This window comes from Oryctolagus cuniculus, chromosome 12, assembly GCF_964237555.1.
Source record: "Oryctolagus cuniculus chromosome 12, mOryCun1.1, whole genome shotgun sequence".
Taxonomy (NCBI): domain Eukaryota; kingdom Metazoa; phylum Chordata; class Mammalia; order Lagomorpha; family Leporidae; genus Oryctolagus; species Oryctolagus cuniculus.
In genome coordinates, this window is record NC_091443.1 from 63779690 (window position 1) to 63799842 (window position 20153).

The 20153-nt window shown below is 40.5% G+C and overlaps 1 protein-coding gene across 6 annotated transcripts in view; it reads left to right on the top strand.

Annotated features, from left to right (window-relative positions):
- Positions 1–20153, top strand: part of KNL1 (kinetochore scaffold 1) — a 76903-nt gene that overhangs the window by 20152 nt on the left and 36598 nt on the right. For 4 of the 6 annotated variants that reach the window (XM_008269188.4, XM_008269189.4, XM_070053997.1 and 1 more), the window contains exons 6-10: positions 5429–5481; positions 5718–5751; positions 11657–11694; positions 14307–14359; positions 14880–19760. In XM_008269188.4, the coding sequence (XP_008267410.1) occupies positions 5429–5481; positions 5718–5751; positions 11657–11694; positions 14307–14359; positions 14880–19760 (5059 nt within the window). The remainder of the gene's footprint in view (positions 1–5428; positions 5482–5717; positions 5752–11656; positions 11695–14306; positions 14360–14879; positions 19761–20153) is intronic. The other 2 variants (XM_070053998.1, XM_070053999.1) reach the window with 1 other exon arrangement.

The window sequence follows — 20153 nt, forward strand, 5'->3', positions numbered from 1 at the left end:
AAGAGAAGGAGAGTCAGGGAGGGAGAGAGATCTTCTGTCCATTTGTTTACTCCCCAGAGGACCACACTGGCCAGCGCTGGGCCAGGCTGAAACCAGGATCTGGGTACTTAATCTGGGCCTCCCATGTAGGTTGTAAGGATCCAAACATTTGGGCAGTCTTCTGCTGTTTTCTCAGACCATTATCAGGGATCTGGGTCGGAGGTAGAGCAGCCAGGACGGGAACCGGTGGCCACTTGGGTAGTTACTGGCATCACAGGTGTTGGCTTTACCCTGTACACCACAATGTTGATCTTCTGATATGGGATTCTTGCAGGCAATGGTTTAATCTACTGCACCACAACACTAGCCTGGAATTGTACTTTCTAGTATTATAAAGTAATCATGTTTGCTTTTAACCCAAATTTTATTGCTTTTAACCCAAATTCTGCCTAGACTGATATTCAAATTTTACTCTGCTTTTTTTTTTCATTTGCCTGGTATACCTTTGTATATTGTTTGACCTTGTATAAGCTGCAGTAAAATTAGTCTGTATCCTTTCCCTAATCCATTTTTAGTGAAGAATATACTTTTATACTAGTAAATATTTTAAGCTTCTATTAAAATTTCATCATTTTATATCTGTTGGCAGTTACAATAAATGAGGCAATTTGCATATTTCTTCTCCATCCCACTTTCTCCCCTTCCTCATTCTCCACCCCCCTTAAAATTAATCTATTTGAAAGGCAAGGTAACAGAAATCATCCATCTGCTGGTTCACTCCTCAAATGGCCTCAGTAGATGGGCTGGACCAGGGTACAGCTAAGAGCCTGGAACTCCATCCTGGTCTTCCATATGGATGGCACGGACCCAAATGCCTGGGCCATTGTCCACTGCCTTTCCATTTGCATGAGCAGATGCTGAATCAGAAACAGAGTATCCAGGACTCAAACTAGTACTCTAGATTGGGATTCATTCATCCCAAGCAGCAACTTAACCTATGGTGCATAGCGCCACCCTCTCCTCATTTTCTTCATATTGTTTTTAGTTATATCCTGCCCCTTGCATAGCATTAGAGCATCTGTCACATTTCTTTAAGTTGTACTACATATGAGGAAGTTTCAAAAAGCTCATGGAAAAAAAAATTTTTTTTGACAGGCAGAGTTAGACAGTGAGAGAGAGACAGAGAGAAAGATCTTCCTTCTATTGGTTCACCCCACAAATGGCTGCTATGGCCGGCGCACTGCCTTGATCTGAAGCCAGGAGCCAGGTGCTTCCTCCTGGTCTCCCATGTGGGTGCAGGGGCCCAAGCACTTGGGCCATCCTCCACTGCCCTCCTGGGCCACAGTAGAGAGCTGGACTGGAAGAGGAGCAACCGGGACTAGAACCTGGGGCCCATATGGGATGCCTGAGCCGCAGGCGGAGGATTAACCAAGTGAGCCACAGCGCTGGCCTCCATTTTTTCTTTCTTTAAGGAACTTGTTAATGTGGTTTCTTGCATTCTGGCATTACATGTTTATGTAAACTATCTAAGTTTATGAACACATGATTCCTCTCCCCCACCATAAACAAATATCTTTGTAAGGCTGCCTCAGATTATTATTATTTTTTTTTTTTAAAGAAAGATTTCCTATCCTCCACTTCACTCCCTAATTGCCTCTAATACCTGGAATGAGCCAGCAGCCTATGATGCAATTCAGGTCTCCCCTATGGGCGGCAAGAATCCAATTACTTGAGATACCACCATTGTTTCTCAGAGTTTGCATAGGCAGGAAGCTGGAGATATGAGCCAGAGCTGGGTATCAAACCCATGTACTTCAAAATGAAACTCAGGTATTTTAACTAAATGTTTTGCCACATGTATAATAGATTTTTATCTTTGAAGTTCATTGACTTTACTAGATAATGGCCATATCCCATCTTGACTGTTTGGGATCTTGAATTAATCCTTAAATTTTTTTTGTATTCCATTATTGTAGAGTTTTTTAGGGACTTCATACTTTTTTTAATTAAAAAATTTTAAGTATTTATTTGAATGGCAAAGTTTGTAAATTTGGTGTCATGTGTTTTAATGTTTTCTTCCAGTGCAAGACACCCTTCAGAAATTCTTGTTAGATTGGTCTGGTGGTGGTAAATTCTCTCAGTTTTTGCTTATCTGGAAAATACTTTATTTCTTCTTCATTTTTGAAGGATAGCTTTGCTGGATATGATATTTGTGGTTGGAAGTGTTTTTCTTTTAAGACCTTGATTATATCATCCCACTATCTTCTGGTCTGTAGGGTTTCTGCACAGAAGTCTGAGGTTAATCTAATTGGTTTTTCTTTTTATGTGATTTGATGCTTTTCTCTTACTGTCTTTAGGATTCTCTCCTTGTCTTTAACTTTTGACAGTTTGGCTACAATATGGCTTGGAGAAAACCTTTTTTGGTTGAGTCTGCTTGGTTCTTTGAGCTTCTTGTACCTAGATGTCCATGTCTCTTTCAAGACATAGGAAATGTTCAACTGTTATTTCATTTAGTAGGTTCTCAATGCCTCTTTCCTTTTCTTCTCCTTCAGGAATACCTATAAATGACTATTTGGTCATTTAATGGTATCCCATATTTCACATAAACTTTTTCATTCTTTTAATTTTTTTCTCTTTATTTTTGTCTGATTGGGTTATTTCAAAATTCTTGTCCTAAGGTCAGAAATTCTTTCCTCTACTTGTTCCATTCTGCTGTTAAAAAGCTCTCAATTGTATTATTTATTTCATTGATTGATTATTTCATCTCCAAAATTTCTACTTGGTTCTTCTTAATGAGTTCTATCTCATTAGTAATATTATCATTCACATCACTCATTTATTTCCTCTTTTTTTTTTTTTTTTTTTTTTTTACAGGCAGAGTGGACAGTGAGAGAGAGAGACAGAGAGAAAGGTCTTCCTTTTGCCATTGGTTCACTCTCCAATGGCTGCCGCGGCCAGCGCACCGCGCTGATCCGAAGCCAGGAGCCAGGTGCTTCTCCTGGTCTCCCATGGGGTGCAGGGCCCAAGCACTTGGGCCATCCTCCACTGCACTCCCTGGCCACAGCAGAGAGCTGGCCTGGAAGAGGGGCAACCGGGACAGAATCCGGCGCCCCGACTGGGACTAGAACCCGGTGTGCCAGCACCGCTAGGCGGAGGATTAGCCTAGTGAGCCGCGGCGCCGGCCTCATTTCTTTTTTCTGTCTGTATTTTCTCGCATCTTGTTGAGTTTCCTTAAAATCATTTTGAATTCTATATCTATTATTTCATAGATTTCCTTCAATTCAAGATCTAATTCTAGAGGATTACTGTGTTCCTTTGGAGGCATCATGCTGCCTTGCTTCTTCATGTCTCCTGTGTCCCTATGTTGACATCTGCACATTTGGTGTACTTGTCCCTTCTTCTTTATGGAGTGGGTTTTATTGGAAGAGTTTATGGTTTAGCTGGAATGCAGGGTATCACTTGGCTTTTGCTTTAGCTTTGGTTCTAGGTGAGCCCAGGCGTGTAATCTCTGAGTGATTTCTTTTGTCTTAATCGATGTCAACTATGTCTGTAAGTCACACAGTGGTTCAGTCTGCTGCAGTTCATAGGGTTAGAAGTGTGGTTTTGAGATAAATAAGGGTTTCCTTGGGTGTGATTCTTTGGTCCACAGAGAGTTTGGTGTCAGTTTCCCTGGCAATTTTGATAGCCAGGGCCTTATTCTTGCAGCTGAGACAGAATTGGCTTCCCCTTTGCCCTACTGGCAAGCTTGAGTGATGCCAGAGTTTGTTACACCAATTGCTGTGGCTCTAGGACTTTGTGATACAGATGGACCCATCCTCAGATCCTGCTAAGATAGTCCAGTTGGTGCTGTGGCTTATAATACCGGTAACCTTAGTCCTAGTACTAGGGGATGTGAACTGAACCCTGTTCTAGTCCTGTAGGGTGACTATAAGGTATGCAGGAAATTTTACTCTAGAGGGTTTGAGTTCAGAGAGGTAGAATGCAGGCAGGTTCTTACCTCTGACCACCAGGTAGATTCCAGTGGCACCGAGAAATTTAGAACAAATTTTTACAGTCCTGATGTTGCAGGGTTATAGTGGGGTCATTACCAGATCTCCCAGGCTGGGAGCAGGTTTTTTTGTGGGCTGCTTCTGGTGTTATCTCCCAAAAGCTAAGGCAAATTCTCCTGGCTCACATAAAATGTGTGAGCATAGCTCTGGAGCTAATGCCCAAAAACCACCACAGCTGCAGGATGCAGGGGACCTGTCCTTTGTCCATACATTGTCCTGATTCTGACTGTGGTGCTGGTAGGATCAGAACAGAGGAGCGCTTCACAGCTTTTCACTGCTGAGTATGATGCTCTGTGCAGGTTAGGAAGGGAAAGAAACAACGTGGCTTCCCTGCTCCAAGCCCAGCATTTGCTCAGACCCCAGTCAGCTCTCTGGGCTCAAGTAATAGTCAGTGTATGACTGTGGAATTCCGTCTTAATCAAAACTCAGAGCAGTGGGGTATGCAGCAGTTTCTTCCTACCTTGACATAAGATGGCAGTTAATAACCAGCAGCTGGCTGTACCACACAGCTGGCTGCAGCAGTGTCTCTGTCTTCTCTCCTCTTATCCCATGATGTCTTTGTCATTGTTGTTGTTGTACTTCTTTGCCAAAACTTTCCGTCCAGTCAGAGCCCTGGAAACATAGTCTTTCATTTGACTTTTCATATCCTAGAGCAGCTTAAGTTAGTGTGGCTATACCCTTTTCAGCCATCTTCCATAGAGCCTTTTTAATACCAGAAATGTAATCACTGATTTTCCTTGGGTTCTCCTTCATTTTTGTTCAAAAGATATATGTCTAACAGTTTATCTTGTTCTCCAGTTAATAGTTACCGTGTGTGAAATCCAGAGTCTTGACAATTAGTTTATGAGCCAAGGTCATTAATTCATCTCCTGAGATAGCATCGTACACTTTGACCATGGAATCTGTAGCTGCTGTAAAGCATCCTTATTCACTGTTGCACCTTTATGACACCACAAAATTGTGCCAACCCAGTCTCCTGTATTTCCCTGTCATAGGATAGGTTTACCATCTTGAGAAGTGCTGATTAAGAAACACCCTTAAGGTGTGATACAACTGAATGACATATCAACAACCATGGGCCTCATGTCACCTGAGCAGGTTTACAGTGTCAGCCTCATCTCAGCAGCGAACCCAGTGGTCCAGCTGGTGAGCTGAGCTTAGGTTGTTGTGATCTTTTTCCTGCTTGGCTGTTGTATCTGGCTCCTCAGATCCTGCCCTTGACAGACTTTAATATGGCAAATTAATCTTGACATATGTAGTATTAACAGTGTACGACATAGCAAAAAATAGAGGAAGCTGAAATCAAAGTACTATCTTGATGTAGCTCAAAACAGTCTGTAACACTGTAAAATTCTCATTAAAAATTGAATATCTTCAGGAATATTTATATTCTCTTTTAGGGTATTCCAGACAGAATCTCATATGAAAATAGGAAGAAAATCAGAAGTCACAGGTAAGTATGTTACTACAGTCCTTACTAAATCTGTTTTCATTAAAATGTTACTGTGGCTACTCAACCAGATAATTGATTTAAATTATTGGCCATGATTTGAAAGGTATATCTTGAATCTTGGGGATGGAAAGTAGGGTGGGTAGTTAATAATTTCTTTATTTTAAATGTTGGTAATGTCTTTGTATAATTTTTCTAATGCTTTATCAGTGTATCTTCAATTGCTATCTCATTTGTAGAAACAGAAGCAAAAGAAAATGTTCCATTTATACAGTAAGTAAGGATCATATTCAAATTATACTTTAAAAGTTGTTTATTCCTATTAAGTGAAGTTTTTTTAAAAAATGTTCTTTTTGTATTTATATCCATTTTCTGAAATACTTTGTGAAAAAAAAGCCTTTGCAAGTTAGTATACATGCTGCTATATATGATAAGTATATATGCATTACAGTTATTTTAATAGTATGAAAATTTATGAGAATACAATGGAAACTAAGTCAAATTTCTTTATTCAGCCTTATTCTTAATATAATATTAATATAAATTTAAAAATATAAATTGAATATCCCTTATTCAAAATGCATGGGACCAGAAATGCTTCAGATTTAGGAATTTTTGGGGGAGCTGGAGCTGTGGCTCACTTGGTTAATCCTCCACCTGCGGCACAGGCATCCCATATGGGCGCCAGGTTCTAGTCCCAGTTGCTCCTCTTCCAGTCCAGCTCTCTACTGTGGCCCAGGAGGGCAGTGGAGGATGGCCCAAGTGCTTGGGCCCCTGCATCCGCATGGGAGACCAGGAGGAAGCACCTGGCTCCTGGCTTCAGATCGAGGCAGCGCGCCGGCCGTAGTGGCCATTTGTGGGGTGAACCAACAGAAGGAAGACCTTTCTCTCTGTCTCTCTCTCTCACTGTCTAACTCTGCCTGTCAAAAAGAAAAAAAAAAGTAAAGAATTTTTTTGGATTTTGGATTATTTGCATAGACTTGACCAGTTGAGCATTCCTAATCCAGAAATCAAAAATCTGAAATGACAATATGCTCCTCTTTATTTCTCATAAGATAAATACAAATTTAGACTTATCTTGAAATGTTTTCTAATCTCATTGGTTAAGGATGCAGGTAAAAAAATCACTATCACTAGTGGGGGTATAAATTATAAAAGACAATATGATATCATTTGGAATATTTTTTAAAAATATTTATTTATTTATTTGAAAGAGTTAACACAGAGAGAAGAGAGGCAGAGAGAGGTCTTCCATCCGCTGGTTCACTCCCCAGTTGGCCGCAATGGCCGGAGCTGTGCTGATCCAAAGCTAGGAGCCAAGAGTTTCTTCTAGGTCTCCCACACAGGTACAGGGGCCCAAGGACTTGGGCCGTTTTCTACTGCTTTCCCACACCATAGCAGAGATCTGGATCGGAAGTGGAGCAGCTGGGTCTTGAACCAGTGCCCATATGGGATGCCAGCGCTTCAGGCCAGGATGTTAACCTGCTGCACCACAGCACCAGCCCTGATATCATTTGGAATTTTGAATACACATGCCCATTTACTCAGCAATTTCATGTCTAAGAATTTTTCTTACCAGTATACTTGTAAATGTTTGAAATGGTGAACAGATAATTTTATTCAATGAAGTCTTTTTGGAATAGCAAATGATATTAAAAATAAAGGTTTATCAGTAAGGGTCTGGTATAATAAATTTTGTATTTTCTATGTAATTGGCTACTGTGTGGCTAGCAAAAATCACATTCTCTTTGAATATATGAAATAGAAAAATCTCAGCCTTATTAGGATAAAAAGCAAGATGCAAAACCAACTACATGGTGTATTACCACTTATTTAAAAGGAGGAAAAATGTTTATAAGTATCTGCATGTATATATATTTATCTGGGTATACTGATATACAAATACAAGAGTACTTCAAGAAGTTTGTGGAAAAATAGAATTTTTTTTTTTTTTTTTTTTTGACAGGCAGAGTGGATAGTGAGAGAGAGAGACAGAGAGAAAGGTCTTCCTTTTGCCGTTGGTTCACCCTCAAATGGCCACCGCGGCCGGTGCGCTGCAGCCAGCGCACCGCGCTGATCCAATGGCAGGAGCCAGGTGCTTCTCCTGGTCTCCCATGGGGTGCAGGGCCCAAGCACTTGGGCCATCCTCCACTGCACTCCCTGGCCACAGCAGAGAGCTGGCCTGGAAGAGGGGCAACCGGGACAGAATCCAGCGCCCTGACCGGGACTAGAACCTGGTGTGCCGGTGCCGCAAGGCGGAGGATTAGCCTAGTGAGCTGTGGCGCCGGCCGAACAATAGAATTAAAGACTGACTTATTTGAGGGGCAGGTTTTTGGCACAGTGGGATGCCCACATCCCATATTGAAGTGCCTGGTTCCAATCCTTCTTCCTCTACCTCTGATCCAGCTTCCTTCAAATATGCAACCTGGGAAATAGTAGGTGATGGCTCACGTACTTAAGTCCCTGCTACCATGTGTGAGATCCAAATTGAGTTCTGGGCCCCTGGCTTCAGTCTGACTCATCCCGTGCTGTTGTGGGCATTTAGGTAATTGATTGAAGATCTCTGTAATTTTGTCTCTCTCTATCTTTCAAATAAAATCAAAATAAAATTTCTGGATCAGAAATAGAGCAGCTGGGGCCAGCGCTGTGGCATAGCGAGTAAAGCCACTGCCTGAGTGGCATCCTGTATCTGAGTGCTGATTTGAGTCCCAGCTACCTTCCTTTTGTTCCAGCTTCCTGCTAATGCACCTGTGATGGTAGCAGAAGATGGCCCAAGAACTTGGGCTCCTGCTACCCACATGGGAGACAAAGATGGAGTTCCAGGCTCCTGGCTTTAGCCTGGACCAGCCCTGGCCATTGCAGCTATTTGGGAAGTGAGCTAGTGCATAGAAGATCTCTCTTTTTCTCTGTTTCTCTGTCTGCCTTTCGAATAACTAAATAAATAATACTTTTTAAAAACTTGAACAGGGTTGGGGAGTGAACAAGCAATGGGAAATAATTGAACATTGTTTGGCTCAGTAATTAAGATGCTACTTGGGGTGCTTGCATCCCCTATATGAGTGCCTGAGATTGTGTCTTTTTTTTTTTTTTTAATTAATTAATTTATTTGAAAGTCAGAGTTACACAAAGACAGGAGAGGCAGAGAGAGAGAGTTCTTCCATCCGATGGTTCACTCCCCAGATGGCTGCAATAGCCGGAGCTGCGCCGATCCGAAGGCGGGAACCAGGAGCTTCCTCCGGGTCTCCCACACGGGTGCAGGGGCCCAAGGACTTGGGCCATCTTCTACTGCTATCCCAGGCCATAGCAGAGAGCTGGATTGAAAGTGGAGCAGGCCGGCACCGCGGCTCACTAAGCTAATCCTCCACCTTGCGGCGCCGGCACACCGGATTCTAGTCCCGGTCGGGGCACCAGATTCTGTCCTGGTTGCCTCTCTTCCAGGCCAGCTCTCTGCTGTGGCCAGGGAAGGCAGTGGAGGATGACCCAAGCACTTGGGCCCTGCACCCCCTGGGAGACCAGGAGAAGCACCTGGCTCCTGCCTTCGGATCAGCGCGGTGCGCCGGCCGCAGCATGCCAGCTGCGGCGGCCATTTGAGGGTGAACCAACGGCAAAAGGAAGACCTTTCTCTCTGTCTCTCTCTCTCACTATCCACTCTACCTGTCAAGAAGAAAAAAAAAAAAAAGTGGAGCAGCCCGTCTCAAACCAGCACCCATGTGGGATGCATGCACTTCAGGCCAGGGCGTTAACCCACTGCGCCACAGCGCCGGCCCCGAGATTGAGTCTTCATTCTACTATTAATTTCAGCTTGTTGTTAATGTGATGACACAAGTACTTGGGTCCTTTCCAGCCATGTGGGAGACCCCCTGATGTATTTGCTGGCTCCAGCTAGCACAGCCCCAGCTGTTGTAACCATTTGGGCAGTGAACTAGTGGATGAATGACATCTCTGTCTTTCTTCTCTCTCTTCTGCCTTTTCAAATAAATATTTTAAAAATTCTTGTTTTTTAATCCATTTGTAGTTTGTTTTTTTTGACAGGCAGAGTGGACAGTGAGAGAGAGACAGAGAGAAAGGTCTTCCTTCCGTTTGTTCACCCCCGCAATGGCCACTGCGGCCGGCGCACCACGCTGATCCAAAGCCAGGAGCCAGGTGCTTCTCCTGGTCTCCCATGCGGGTGCAGGGCCCAAGGACTTGGGCCATCCTCTACTGCACTCCCAGGCCACAGCAGAGAGCTAGACTGGAAGAGGAGCAACTGGGACAGAATCTGGCGCCCCGACTGGGATTAGAACCTGGTGTGCCAGCACCACAGGTGGAGGATTAGCCTATTGAGCTGTGGCGCTGGCCATTTGTAGTTTTTTTCATAGTCCCTCTTTTCCATGAACTTTTTGAAGACCTTAGTGTATGGATTAATTTATATCTGCATAAAATATCTTTGGAAATAATTAAGATCACCTACAGAAGAGAAAGCCTTGCTAGAGGATACATGTTGGTTTTATAGTTTATTAATTTTGAACTATGTGAATATATTACTCTTAAATTTTAATTAAAGCTGTTGAGATGCAGAAATGGAAAAATAGTATTTGTGGTTTCAAATAAATCACTCCCTCTTCCCACAAGACCTGCTCCTCAAAGTTAACTGCTGTTGAAAATTTTGACTGTCCTTGCAGGATTATCTATATATGTCTTAAGTGCAAACTTTCTTTATCTTAAAAAAAAATACAAAAATGGAATCACTTAATATGTCATATAGCACTTTTGATGAAATTACATGAAGATCCACTTTAGGCTATTAAAATCTACTGTACAAGTATATCTGTACCAACAGTTAGCTTCCTACCTTTTTTTTTTTAAAGATTATTTATTTATTTGAAAGGCAGAGTTATAGAGATGGAACTTACAGAGATGGAAGCAGAGAAAGAGAGAGCGAGATCTTCTATTGCTGGTTCACTCTCCAGTGGCTACAATGGCTGTAGCTAAGCCTATACAAAGCCAGAAGCCAGGAGCTTCTTCCAGGTCTCCCACATGGGTTCAGGGGCCCAAGGACTTGGGCCATGTTCTACTGCTTTCCCAGGCCATAGTAGAGAGCTGGATCAGATATAGAGCAGCCGAGACTGGTGCTGTGGCATAGTGAGTAAAGCCACCGCCGGCAGTGCCAGAATCCCATATGGGCGCCGATTTGAGTCCCGGCTGCTCCTCCTTCAATCCAGCTCTCTGCTATGGCCTGGGAAAGCAGTAGAAGACGGCCCAAGTCCTTGGGCCCCTGCACCCGCGTGGAAGACCTAGAAGAAACTCTGCCTCCTGGCTTCAGATCAGATCAGCTGCGGCCGTTGTGGCCATCTGGGGAGTGGGCCATCGGATGGAAGAATGGAAGACATCTCTCTCTCTCTCTCTCTCTCTCTCTCTGCCTCTGCCTCTGCTTCTCTGTAACTCTGCCTTCAAATAAATAAATCTAAAAAAAAAAAAAAAAAAAACCAGCAGCCAGAACTCAAACTGGTGCCTATATGGGATGTGGCACTTCAGGTGATGGCTTTACTCTCTATGCCACAGCACCGATCCCTTTTAAACTTTTTTAAGGCTAAACTTTTAGAAATGAACTACTTTAAAAAAAAAAAAAAAAAGATGTATTTATTTATTTGAAAGATAATTACAGAGAGGCAGAGGCAGAGAGGTCTTCCATCTGTTGGTTCACTCCCTAAATGGCTGAAATGGCTGTAGCTTGGCCGATCCAGAGCCAGGAGCTTTCTCCAGGTCTCCCATGGTGGGTGCAGGGGCCCAAGGACTTAGGCCATCTTCTACTGCTTTCCCAGGCCATAATAGAGAGCTAGATCAGAAGTGGAGCAGCCAAGACTTGAACTGGTGCCCATATGGGAATGCCAACACTACAGGCGGTGGCTTTATCTGCTACCCCACAGCACTGGCCCCCTATTTTTTAAGTGAAGAAAGTGAGCTCATTTTTTAAGTGAGAAGCATACTTGAAATTAACAAACCATGAAGGCCATTTTCAAAAGAGTCCTTTACTTGTTTCGTTATTTTTTAGCCAGTATTAGATGACTGTTTTTAAAAAAGATGTAATTTTCTGCTAGTCACCTTACTATAAACTTTCACCTTCTCTACTCTTTCAACTGTTGTGAATCTTACTAATTGTTTAGGGTTTAGATCATAAAAATACTTTTTAATTTTTTAGGAGTAAGAGTTCAGAAGATAATTACTGTGAGATAACTGGTAAGTATGACCAGAAATACTTTGAATATACACCTTTCTTTGCATCCAGATTCCTTGATAAGCCATTTGCCACGCTGTGTTAAGCCCCAGCCAGCAGCTCCAGCATCACATATCAGAGTCTGCTCTGCTTCTGATCTGGCTCCCTGGGAAAGCAGCCTGCCACCCATGTAGGGGAGACCCAGATGGAGTTCCAGTTCCTTGCTTCATCCTGGCTCAGCCCTAGCCATTACAACCATTTGGAGAATGAACCAGCAAATGAAAGATACTATTTTGTCTTTCTCCGTTCTCTCTCCTCTTCTGCCTCTGTAACTATCTTTCAGATAAATAATTCTTGTTTTTTAAAAAGTAGTATGTAATTAAGCCAGGACAGAAATATAGAGATCTTTGTTACTTACACAAAGTCTCCCACTGGGACTTTCATAAATACTTTATAACTTTTTTTTTTTTTTTAAGATTTATTTCTATATCTGAAAGACAGAGTTACTGAGGGGCAAAGGCAGAGAGAGAAGTCCTCCATCCACTGCTTTAATTCAGGCCCTCGTTAGTTTTTCCTGGGCTTTTGTGTTTAGTTTCTTTTTAAGAATTTATATATTTGAAAGGCAGAGTTACAAACAGGCAGAGAAAGAGAGAAAGGTCTCCCCAATGGCCAGAGCTGAGCTGATCTGAAGCCAGGAGCCAGGAGCTTCTTCCAGGTCTCCCAGGTGGATGCAGAGGCACAAAGACTTGGGCCATCTTTTACTGCTTTCCCAGACCAAATCAGAGTTGCATCAGAAGTGGAGCAGCGCCGGGTCTAGAACCAGCACCCATATGGATGCCGGCACTGTAGACAGTGGCTTTACCTGCTAGGGCACAGCACTGGCTCCTAGTTTCTTATTCTTGCAATCCATTCTTAGTATTTCTAAATCTGCTTATGTTGACTTCCATTTAAAATGGTAAGTTGACACTTTTTTGCTTACAGGATAAAGCACACACCGCAGCACTGTCCTATAGAGTCCTTTATTATTTGGTTTGTCTTCTCCAACCATATCTCCTTTCCATTATAGGTATCCTGTGCTTTAACCCATGATGAATTATTTACAATCCCTTGTATGGATTTTTTCTGTCTGTATGAATTTATGAATGCTATTTTATCTACCTAAAATGCTTTTCCTGCTCTAATTTGCCTGTCACTTAGCTTTGTACTTTGTTTAACTCCAGTACTATTCAAAGTAGCTAGTCTGCAAACTGTTACAGTTTATGACAGTAGAGGAATTTGCAAACTAATGTAAATTAACTATGGTACTAACCCAGGGTTTAGTTCAGTTGACATTTTTTTTAAGTAAGGCTGTTTTGAGGATTTACAGTTGTTTGGGTTCATTTTCTATCACGAATTAGTTTAAATAGTTCAGAAACTGATTTAAATGTAGCTTTCTCTAACCACAGAGTTAGTCACTATATTCTGTGTTTTCATATCTCTTCTATTTCTCAGTTTTAGAATTTTTCACATTGTATTTTAGGTTTTTTCATCTGACTCTTTTATTAAACTACAAAATCATTGAGTCCAGAAATTTTGTCTTTTGTATGCCTTAGTAGATAATTTTTTTTTCACATATAAAAGGTCTGGATCAATATTTGTTGAATAAAGGAATAGAAACCTGATATATAAACTTTAATTAAAAAATTAATTATTTTGAAGTTTGCTCTAAGGTCTCTTTAAAATTATTTTTATTTATGTATTTATTTTTTAAAGATTTATTTATTTATTTTTTGAAAGACAGAATGAGAGAGGCAGAGGCAGAGAGAAAGAGGTCTTCCATCCGCTGGTTCACTCTCCAGATGGCCTCAATGGCTGGAACTGTGCCAATCCAAAGCCAGGAACCAAGAGCTTCTTCCAGGTCTCCCACGTGGGTGCAAGGTTCCAAGGACTTGGGCCATCACCCACTGCCTTCTCAGGGGCATTAGCAGGGAGCTGGATAAGAGGTGGAGCAACCAAAGGTCAAATCTTCACTATGATATCGGATGCCAGGCAAGCGGCAGTTTGTCCCACTGTGTCACAACACCAGCACCAAATTTTCTACCTTTAAAATCATATTCTAAAACTATTTTTATCACACAGAGGATGTAGTAATCATGATTTCATTGTCATCATACAGGACAATCAGAAGTCTTAATGAAATTAATGTGTAAGTCCTTATGAAGGGCCTATTAACTGATAAATACTTTTAACTGTTAAAAACACACACAAGGGGTGAACATTGTGGTGCTGAGAGTTAAGCTTCCACAGCCTATTTTGGAGTGTCTGGGATAGAGTCCCGCCTCTACTTCTGAACCAGCTTCCTGCTAATGCACATAGAAGGCATCAGATGTTGACTCAAATACTGGGGTTCTTAACATCCATGTGGGAATCTTGGATGGAATTCCTGGCTTCTGTCTTTAGCCTGGCACAGCCCTGGCTATTATGGACATTTAAGGGATGAACTAGCAGACACAAAATCTCTCTATCTGTCACACTGTTCAAGTTAAAAATAGAAAGGCGGCGGGGGAAGAGATCCAAACAGAAGGAAAGCCAGGCTCTTAGTGATGTAATACATCCATGTTTTTTCTGATTTCAACTTTTTCTTTTTTATCAATAGGGATGAATACATTGCTTTGTGCTCCCATTCAGACCCAGATGCAACAGAGAGAGGTAGGAATTCATGCAGGTGCCCTCATTTATTACTCTCTTTACAGTTAAAACTTAAGAATTAAAGGGAATGGCATGATTTAGGGATGAATTACCAAAATAAATCTGAACTTGAAAGATTTCCTTACCTTTCCAGTTAACCAAGAAAATCACTGCCAGTTTAAATAATGAGATTTATTATACCGAGACTTCTTAAATTTTAATGAGTATATAAATCATTTCAGGATTTTGTTACAATGTAGATCCTTATTCAGTTTATTCAATTGATTTTGGTTATATTTGGTGTTGTCAGTATTTTTCATTTTTCTAGTGGGTGTATAATTAACCTTGAATTTTTAATTTGTCTCAAAACACTAAAAAGTAAAATTATTCACAGGCTTTAGAAAAAATTTAATAGCAAATTATGTGAAACTTTCTATACTGTTGATTTAAATAAATCATTGTATCATGAAACCATCACTGAGGATTATTTGTATAGAAGTTTACATTTGATCTGATTTTTTACATTTTGTCTTCATTATAGTTTTCAACTATAGAACACAACCATGAAAGGAAACATGCAAGTGACCAGACAGTCATCTTTTTAGATGAAAACCATATGGACTTAACAGCAAGTCACACTGTGATGATTACCAGAGACCTTTTAGATTGTACCAAAAGTGAAAAGTCCACCAAGATAGACACCACGTCATTTCTGGCTGACTTAAAATACCACCTTGAGAACTCAAGAATGAAAAAATCAAATTGTTCTGTGGATCAAAACGCTTCTTCGGAAAAGAAAATAAATTGCACTGACTTCATAAAAAGATTGAAAACAGGCAAATACAATGCTTCTTTTTCTTCAGGGCCTGATAAAGAAAATTGTGAGATACCTATTTATTCCAAAGAAGCAAATAGTGCCTCTTCTATATATCAAATGTATGTACCTGTTAATGTAGCTGAGAATAGTAGCAATATGACTAGAATCTTCAGAGAACAAGATGATGGGATGAATTTCACCCAGTGTCATACAGCCAATATTCAGACATTGATTCCCACATCCAATGAGGCCAACTCAAGGGAATTTAAAGGTGATAGTACAATTTATGGGAATGACCAAATGGACTTGACAGTTAACCACACTGTCCAGATTTTACCCTCAGCACCTAATTTATCTGAAATAGAAAATCAAACTCAGAATGTCATGATGAATGTTATAACAGATTATGGAACTAAAGTTCCAGGAAAGAAAACAGTCTATAAGAATAAACCAAATGCTGCTTTTCAAAACCCTTCCTTAAACCCTGAAGACAAAATATGTATTACCAGAAGCCACATTATAGAGACAGAAACTCACACCATCACACAGACTTCCAATCAAGATACTAGAACTTTGGCCACAACGCCAGAATCCATATGTTCTAGTCCATCTATTCAAGGTTATAAGACAGTTTTTTATTCTAGTTGTAATGATGCCATGGAACTTACCAAGTGTTTCTCAGGTATGAAAGAAGAGAAAAATTTGCCAAACCATGATGGTAATTCCAAAATTTGTCCCAATCCAGATGGCATCCCTCTTCTCCTAGAGAAAACGATTTATTCAGAAGAGGATAACATGGACATTACCAAGAGTCACACAGTTGCAATAGATAATCAAATTTTAAAACAAGATCAGACAAATGTACAAATAACTGCTGCACCAATATCTGAGAAAGAAATTGTACTTTCAAATCATATAACTGTGTCAGAATATGGGAAAATAAATGTAAGTTTTAGCTCAGTTCCTCATGTGCCAAAGGAAAAATTGCAGCAGAACTTGGCAAATCCTTTATCTATTTCATTAACCAATGAAAAGACTGAACTCTTAGCTGGTGAAAATATGGATTTGACTGAAGGTCTTATAAATAACTTAGAAAGTCAAAGTCCTCTTGCATCTAGTAATCTAGTGCCAGAGAATATCAGTAAGTCTAACTCTCATAGTAAAAACACTTCAGAAGAATGGGGGAAAATAACCAAAAGTCATATCAAACCATCCCAACAACCAAACATAATATCTAAGGACATAGCAACAAATCATAATATTGTCAACTCTGGTAGAGTTCTTGATAAACAAAGAACGCTGACAAATAATAAAGATACAGTTTCAAGTGAACAGCCTTTGTTTTCTACCATGAAGCCATTATATTCAACAGAAGAACAATCTGACATGAAAACTTGTAATACTGCTGTTAATAGTCACACAGTGAAATCTATACTAGGCCAAAATTCTAAACTGCCTGAACCACTGAAGAAAAATGTAAGTGACTGCACATCTGACTATTCTCATGAGAAGATGATTATTTGTTCAGAGGAGGAACAAAATATGGATCTAACCAAGAGCCACACTGTTGTCATTGGATTTGGTCCTTCTGAAATACAAGAACTTGATCAGACTAATTTAAAACATACTACTAACCAGGTAGCAGTAAGCAAACAGAGAACTATAAAACTTGAAAAATGTAATAAAAGTCCTATAGAGAAAAGTAGAATGTTTGTATCTAATAATATGGATGTGTCAGAAGACAAAAACGTGCAGAAACCTGAATTTCTGAAGGAAAATAAAAAACTCAAATGTCGTGGAAGGAAAAGTGTTGGTGGACTAAAGCATGATAAGTCTGTTATATTTTCAGAGGGGGATGAGAATGATATGGATATCACCAAGAGTTACACAGTAGAAATAAGCCATAAGCCTCCATTAGATGAACATGATTCCCATTTGGTGCCCTTGCCAGAAACTTCTAAAACTATTTTGTATTCATGTGGGCAGGATGACATGGAGATTACTAGAAGTCACACGACTGCCTTAGAATGTAAAACTGTCTTACCAGATGAAATAACTGCTATGGGTAAAACTGTAATGTTTGTCGATGACCAAAATGAATTAGAAATTACAAAATGTCACACTGTTTTCATTGACTTTCAAGGCAGACCTGACGTTGAACTATCTAAAAGGAAAAGCCTACGACAATCAAAAGTGACATACACTGCTGAGGAGAGTGTTTTCTTTCCAGAATGTGATAAAAGTGATCATAAAGCAGCAAAAGGCAGCCATCTAACAGTACTGGAGGAAAGGCCGAATAGTGATCCTGCAGATAGAGCCACAGCATTTATAACTGATGATAACATGGAAGTGTCTAAATCAACCACACTGAAAAATATCAAAGATGTCCAGAAGCCTGGATTTCTGAATGAACCTCTACCTGGCAAAAGTCAGAGAAGAAAAAGCCTTAGGCTCAAAAATGACAAGACCATTGTATTTCCAGAGAATGATAAAAATGATCTGGATGTCACCCAGATTTGTATGATGGACATAAATAACAGAAGTGCCCTGGAAGATAGAGATTTCCATTTGGTGCCTTCAACAGGAACTTCTAAAACTATTTTGTATTCATGTGGACAGGATGACATGGAGATTACTAGAAGTCACACAACTGCCTTAGTATGTAAAACGGTCTTACCAGATGAAACAACTACTAGGCCAGTGGACAAAACTGTAGTGTTTGTGGATAATCAAAATGATCTGGAAGTCACCAAGTCCCATACTGTTTTCATTGATTTTCAAGCCACAGAGAAAATATTTCATGAGAACCCTAAATTTGGGATAGCAAAAGAAAAAAACTTAGACAGTTCTTTTCCCGAGGAAAAGAAAAATAGCTGTGTTCAGGAAATCCCTAAAAAACAAGAACTGGCAACAGAAAACAAAACTTTTCTTCACACTGAGCAAGAGCATCATATGATACCCATTGTTCCTACTAATATATTGTCTGGGGATCAAAGTGAAACGGAAACCATGAAATCTTGTAGAGCTGCTACAGATGAAGAGGTCATGGGGAAAGGTGTGGGTCAGGCCTATACACTGGAAAAAGCTATAGTTGAAAGCTGTCACTTAGATAGTACAGATAGAAAAAATGTGGATTTTACAAGCAGTCATGTAACTACTATTTGTGGATCAAATGATTATTCCTGTTTACCAAATGTTTCCTGTTTTAATAATTTAGAGGGAAATGTCATGTCCTTGTGTGGTAAAGATAAGGAAAAAGCCAATAATTGCCCAATGCAAAATGATCTTGCTTTTGCAGACAGTTTACCCTGTGAACATCACATGGCATCTGATGGGCTGACCCTCTCTACTCCTTGCCCTTTGCTAGAGAAACAAGAAGCTATTCAAACCAATACCAAAGGACAGTTACACTGTGCCATAACACTGCCAAAAGATCAGGATCTGATTAAAGAGCCTCAAAATCTATTAGCTAATCAAACTTTGATTCATAGCCAAAATCTGGGGGAGATGACTAAACTTAACTCAAAGCGAGTATCTTTTAGGCTTCCAAAGGATCAAATGGAGGGCTTGGTTGATATTTGTGTTGCTTCTGAGCCTCACCTCCCAACTCAGCAACCTCCATTGCTTCAAAAAGGACAGAGTATTATCAGTCAAAATGATGTGAAATTGCCTAAAGATGGAGATAAGAATTTAAATATTGTTACAGGAATTTCCTTTGCATCCACGTATGAAAACAAGCCCAAAATACTCAATAATAAGAAGCAGTTTTCCATAGCCTGCAAAGAACTGAAGGAAAACAGTCAAACAGCCAAGTCAAACTTGACTGTGCAAGTCATTCAGACCCATTGTAGTACTAGACAAATATCAGATCCTGTAATTGTGTCTGATGCTCCATGTTTTAGTAGTATCAAACAAAATCTGAATAATTTGGATGGAAAAACTGAAGGGTTTTTAGATTTCCAAACTGTTCATAAATCACCTCCTCCAGAACAATCACTTAAATTAGGAAATGAGACATACAATGGTAAGAATATAGTGCAAGCTACAGAAATACATAATATAGTCTCCAGCAACGTGAACGATACTAAAGGTGAAGAAAATAAAAGTTCTCATAAAGAAGCTGAAGCCACCCCTGTCCCATTAAAGACTGCTGTTAAAGATAAAATGAGGAGATGCTCTTTGGGAATCTTTTTGCCCAGATTGCCAAACAAGAGAAATTGTGGTGTTACTGTTACTGATGACCTGGAACAGATTCCAGCAGATATAACTGATTTAAATCATTTAGAAACTCAGCCTGTCTCCAGCGAGGATCCAGGCACTGGATCTGTTGCAGCTAAACTGAATTTAAGTCCATCTCAGTATATAAATGAGGAAAATCTTCCATTATACCCGGGTGAGATTAATTCCTTGGACTCCGTATGCGTAGACATTGAGGACAAAACTTTGATTGAAACATACCAAAAGGAGAGTTCACCATCTGAAAATAAACTGGAAGAAACCTGCAATCGACAAAAAAGAACCTGGGTACAAAAAGAAGATAGTCCAAATGAGAAAAAAATCAGAAAAACAGAGATTGAGCTTAGTGATACTACACAAGATCAAGAGGTGAGCCTGTGTTGAACCTTTAGATTTTGCTTTTTTTTTTTTTTTTTAAGATTATTTATTTATTTGAGAGTCAAAGTTACACAGAGAGAGGAGAGGCAGAGAAAGAGAGGTCCTCCATCCACTGATTCACTCCCCAGTTGGCTGCAGCAGCTGGACCTGTGCTGATCCAGAACCAGGAACCAGGATCCTTCTCGGTCTCCCACGCAGGTGCAGGGGGTCCAACCACTTGGGTCATCTTCCACTGCTTTCCCAGGCCATAGCAAAGAGCTGGATTGGAAGTGGAGCAGCCGGGACTTGAACCGGCACCCGTATGGGATGCCAGCACTGCAGGTGGTGGCTTAACCTGCTACACCACAGCACCGGCCCCTAGATTTTGCTTTTTTAACTATGGAG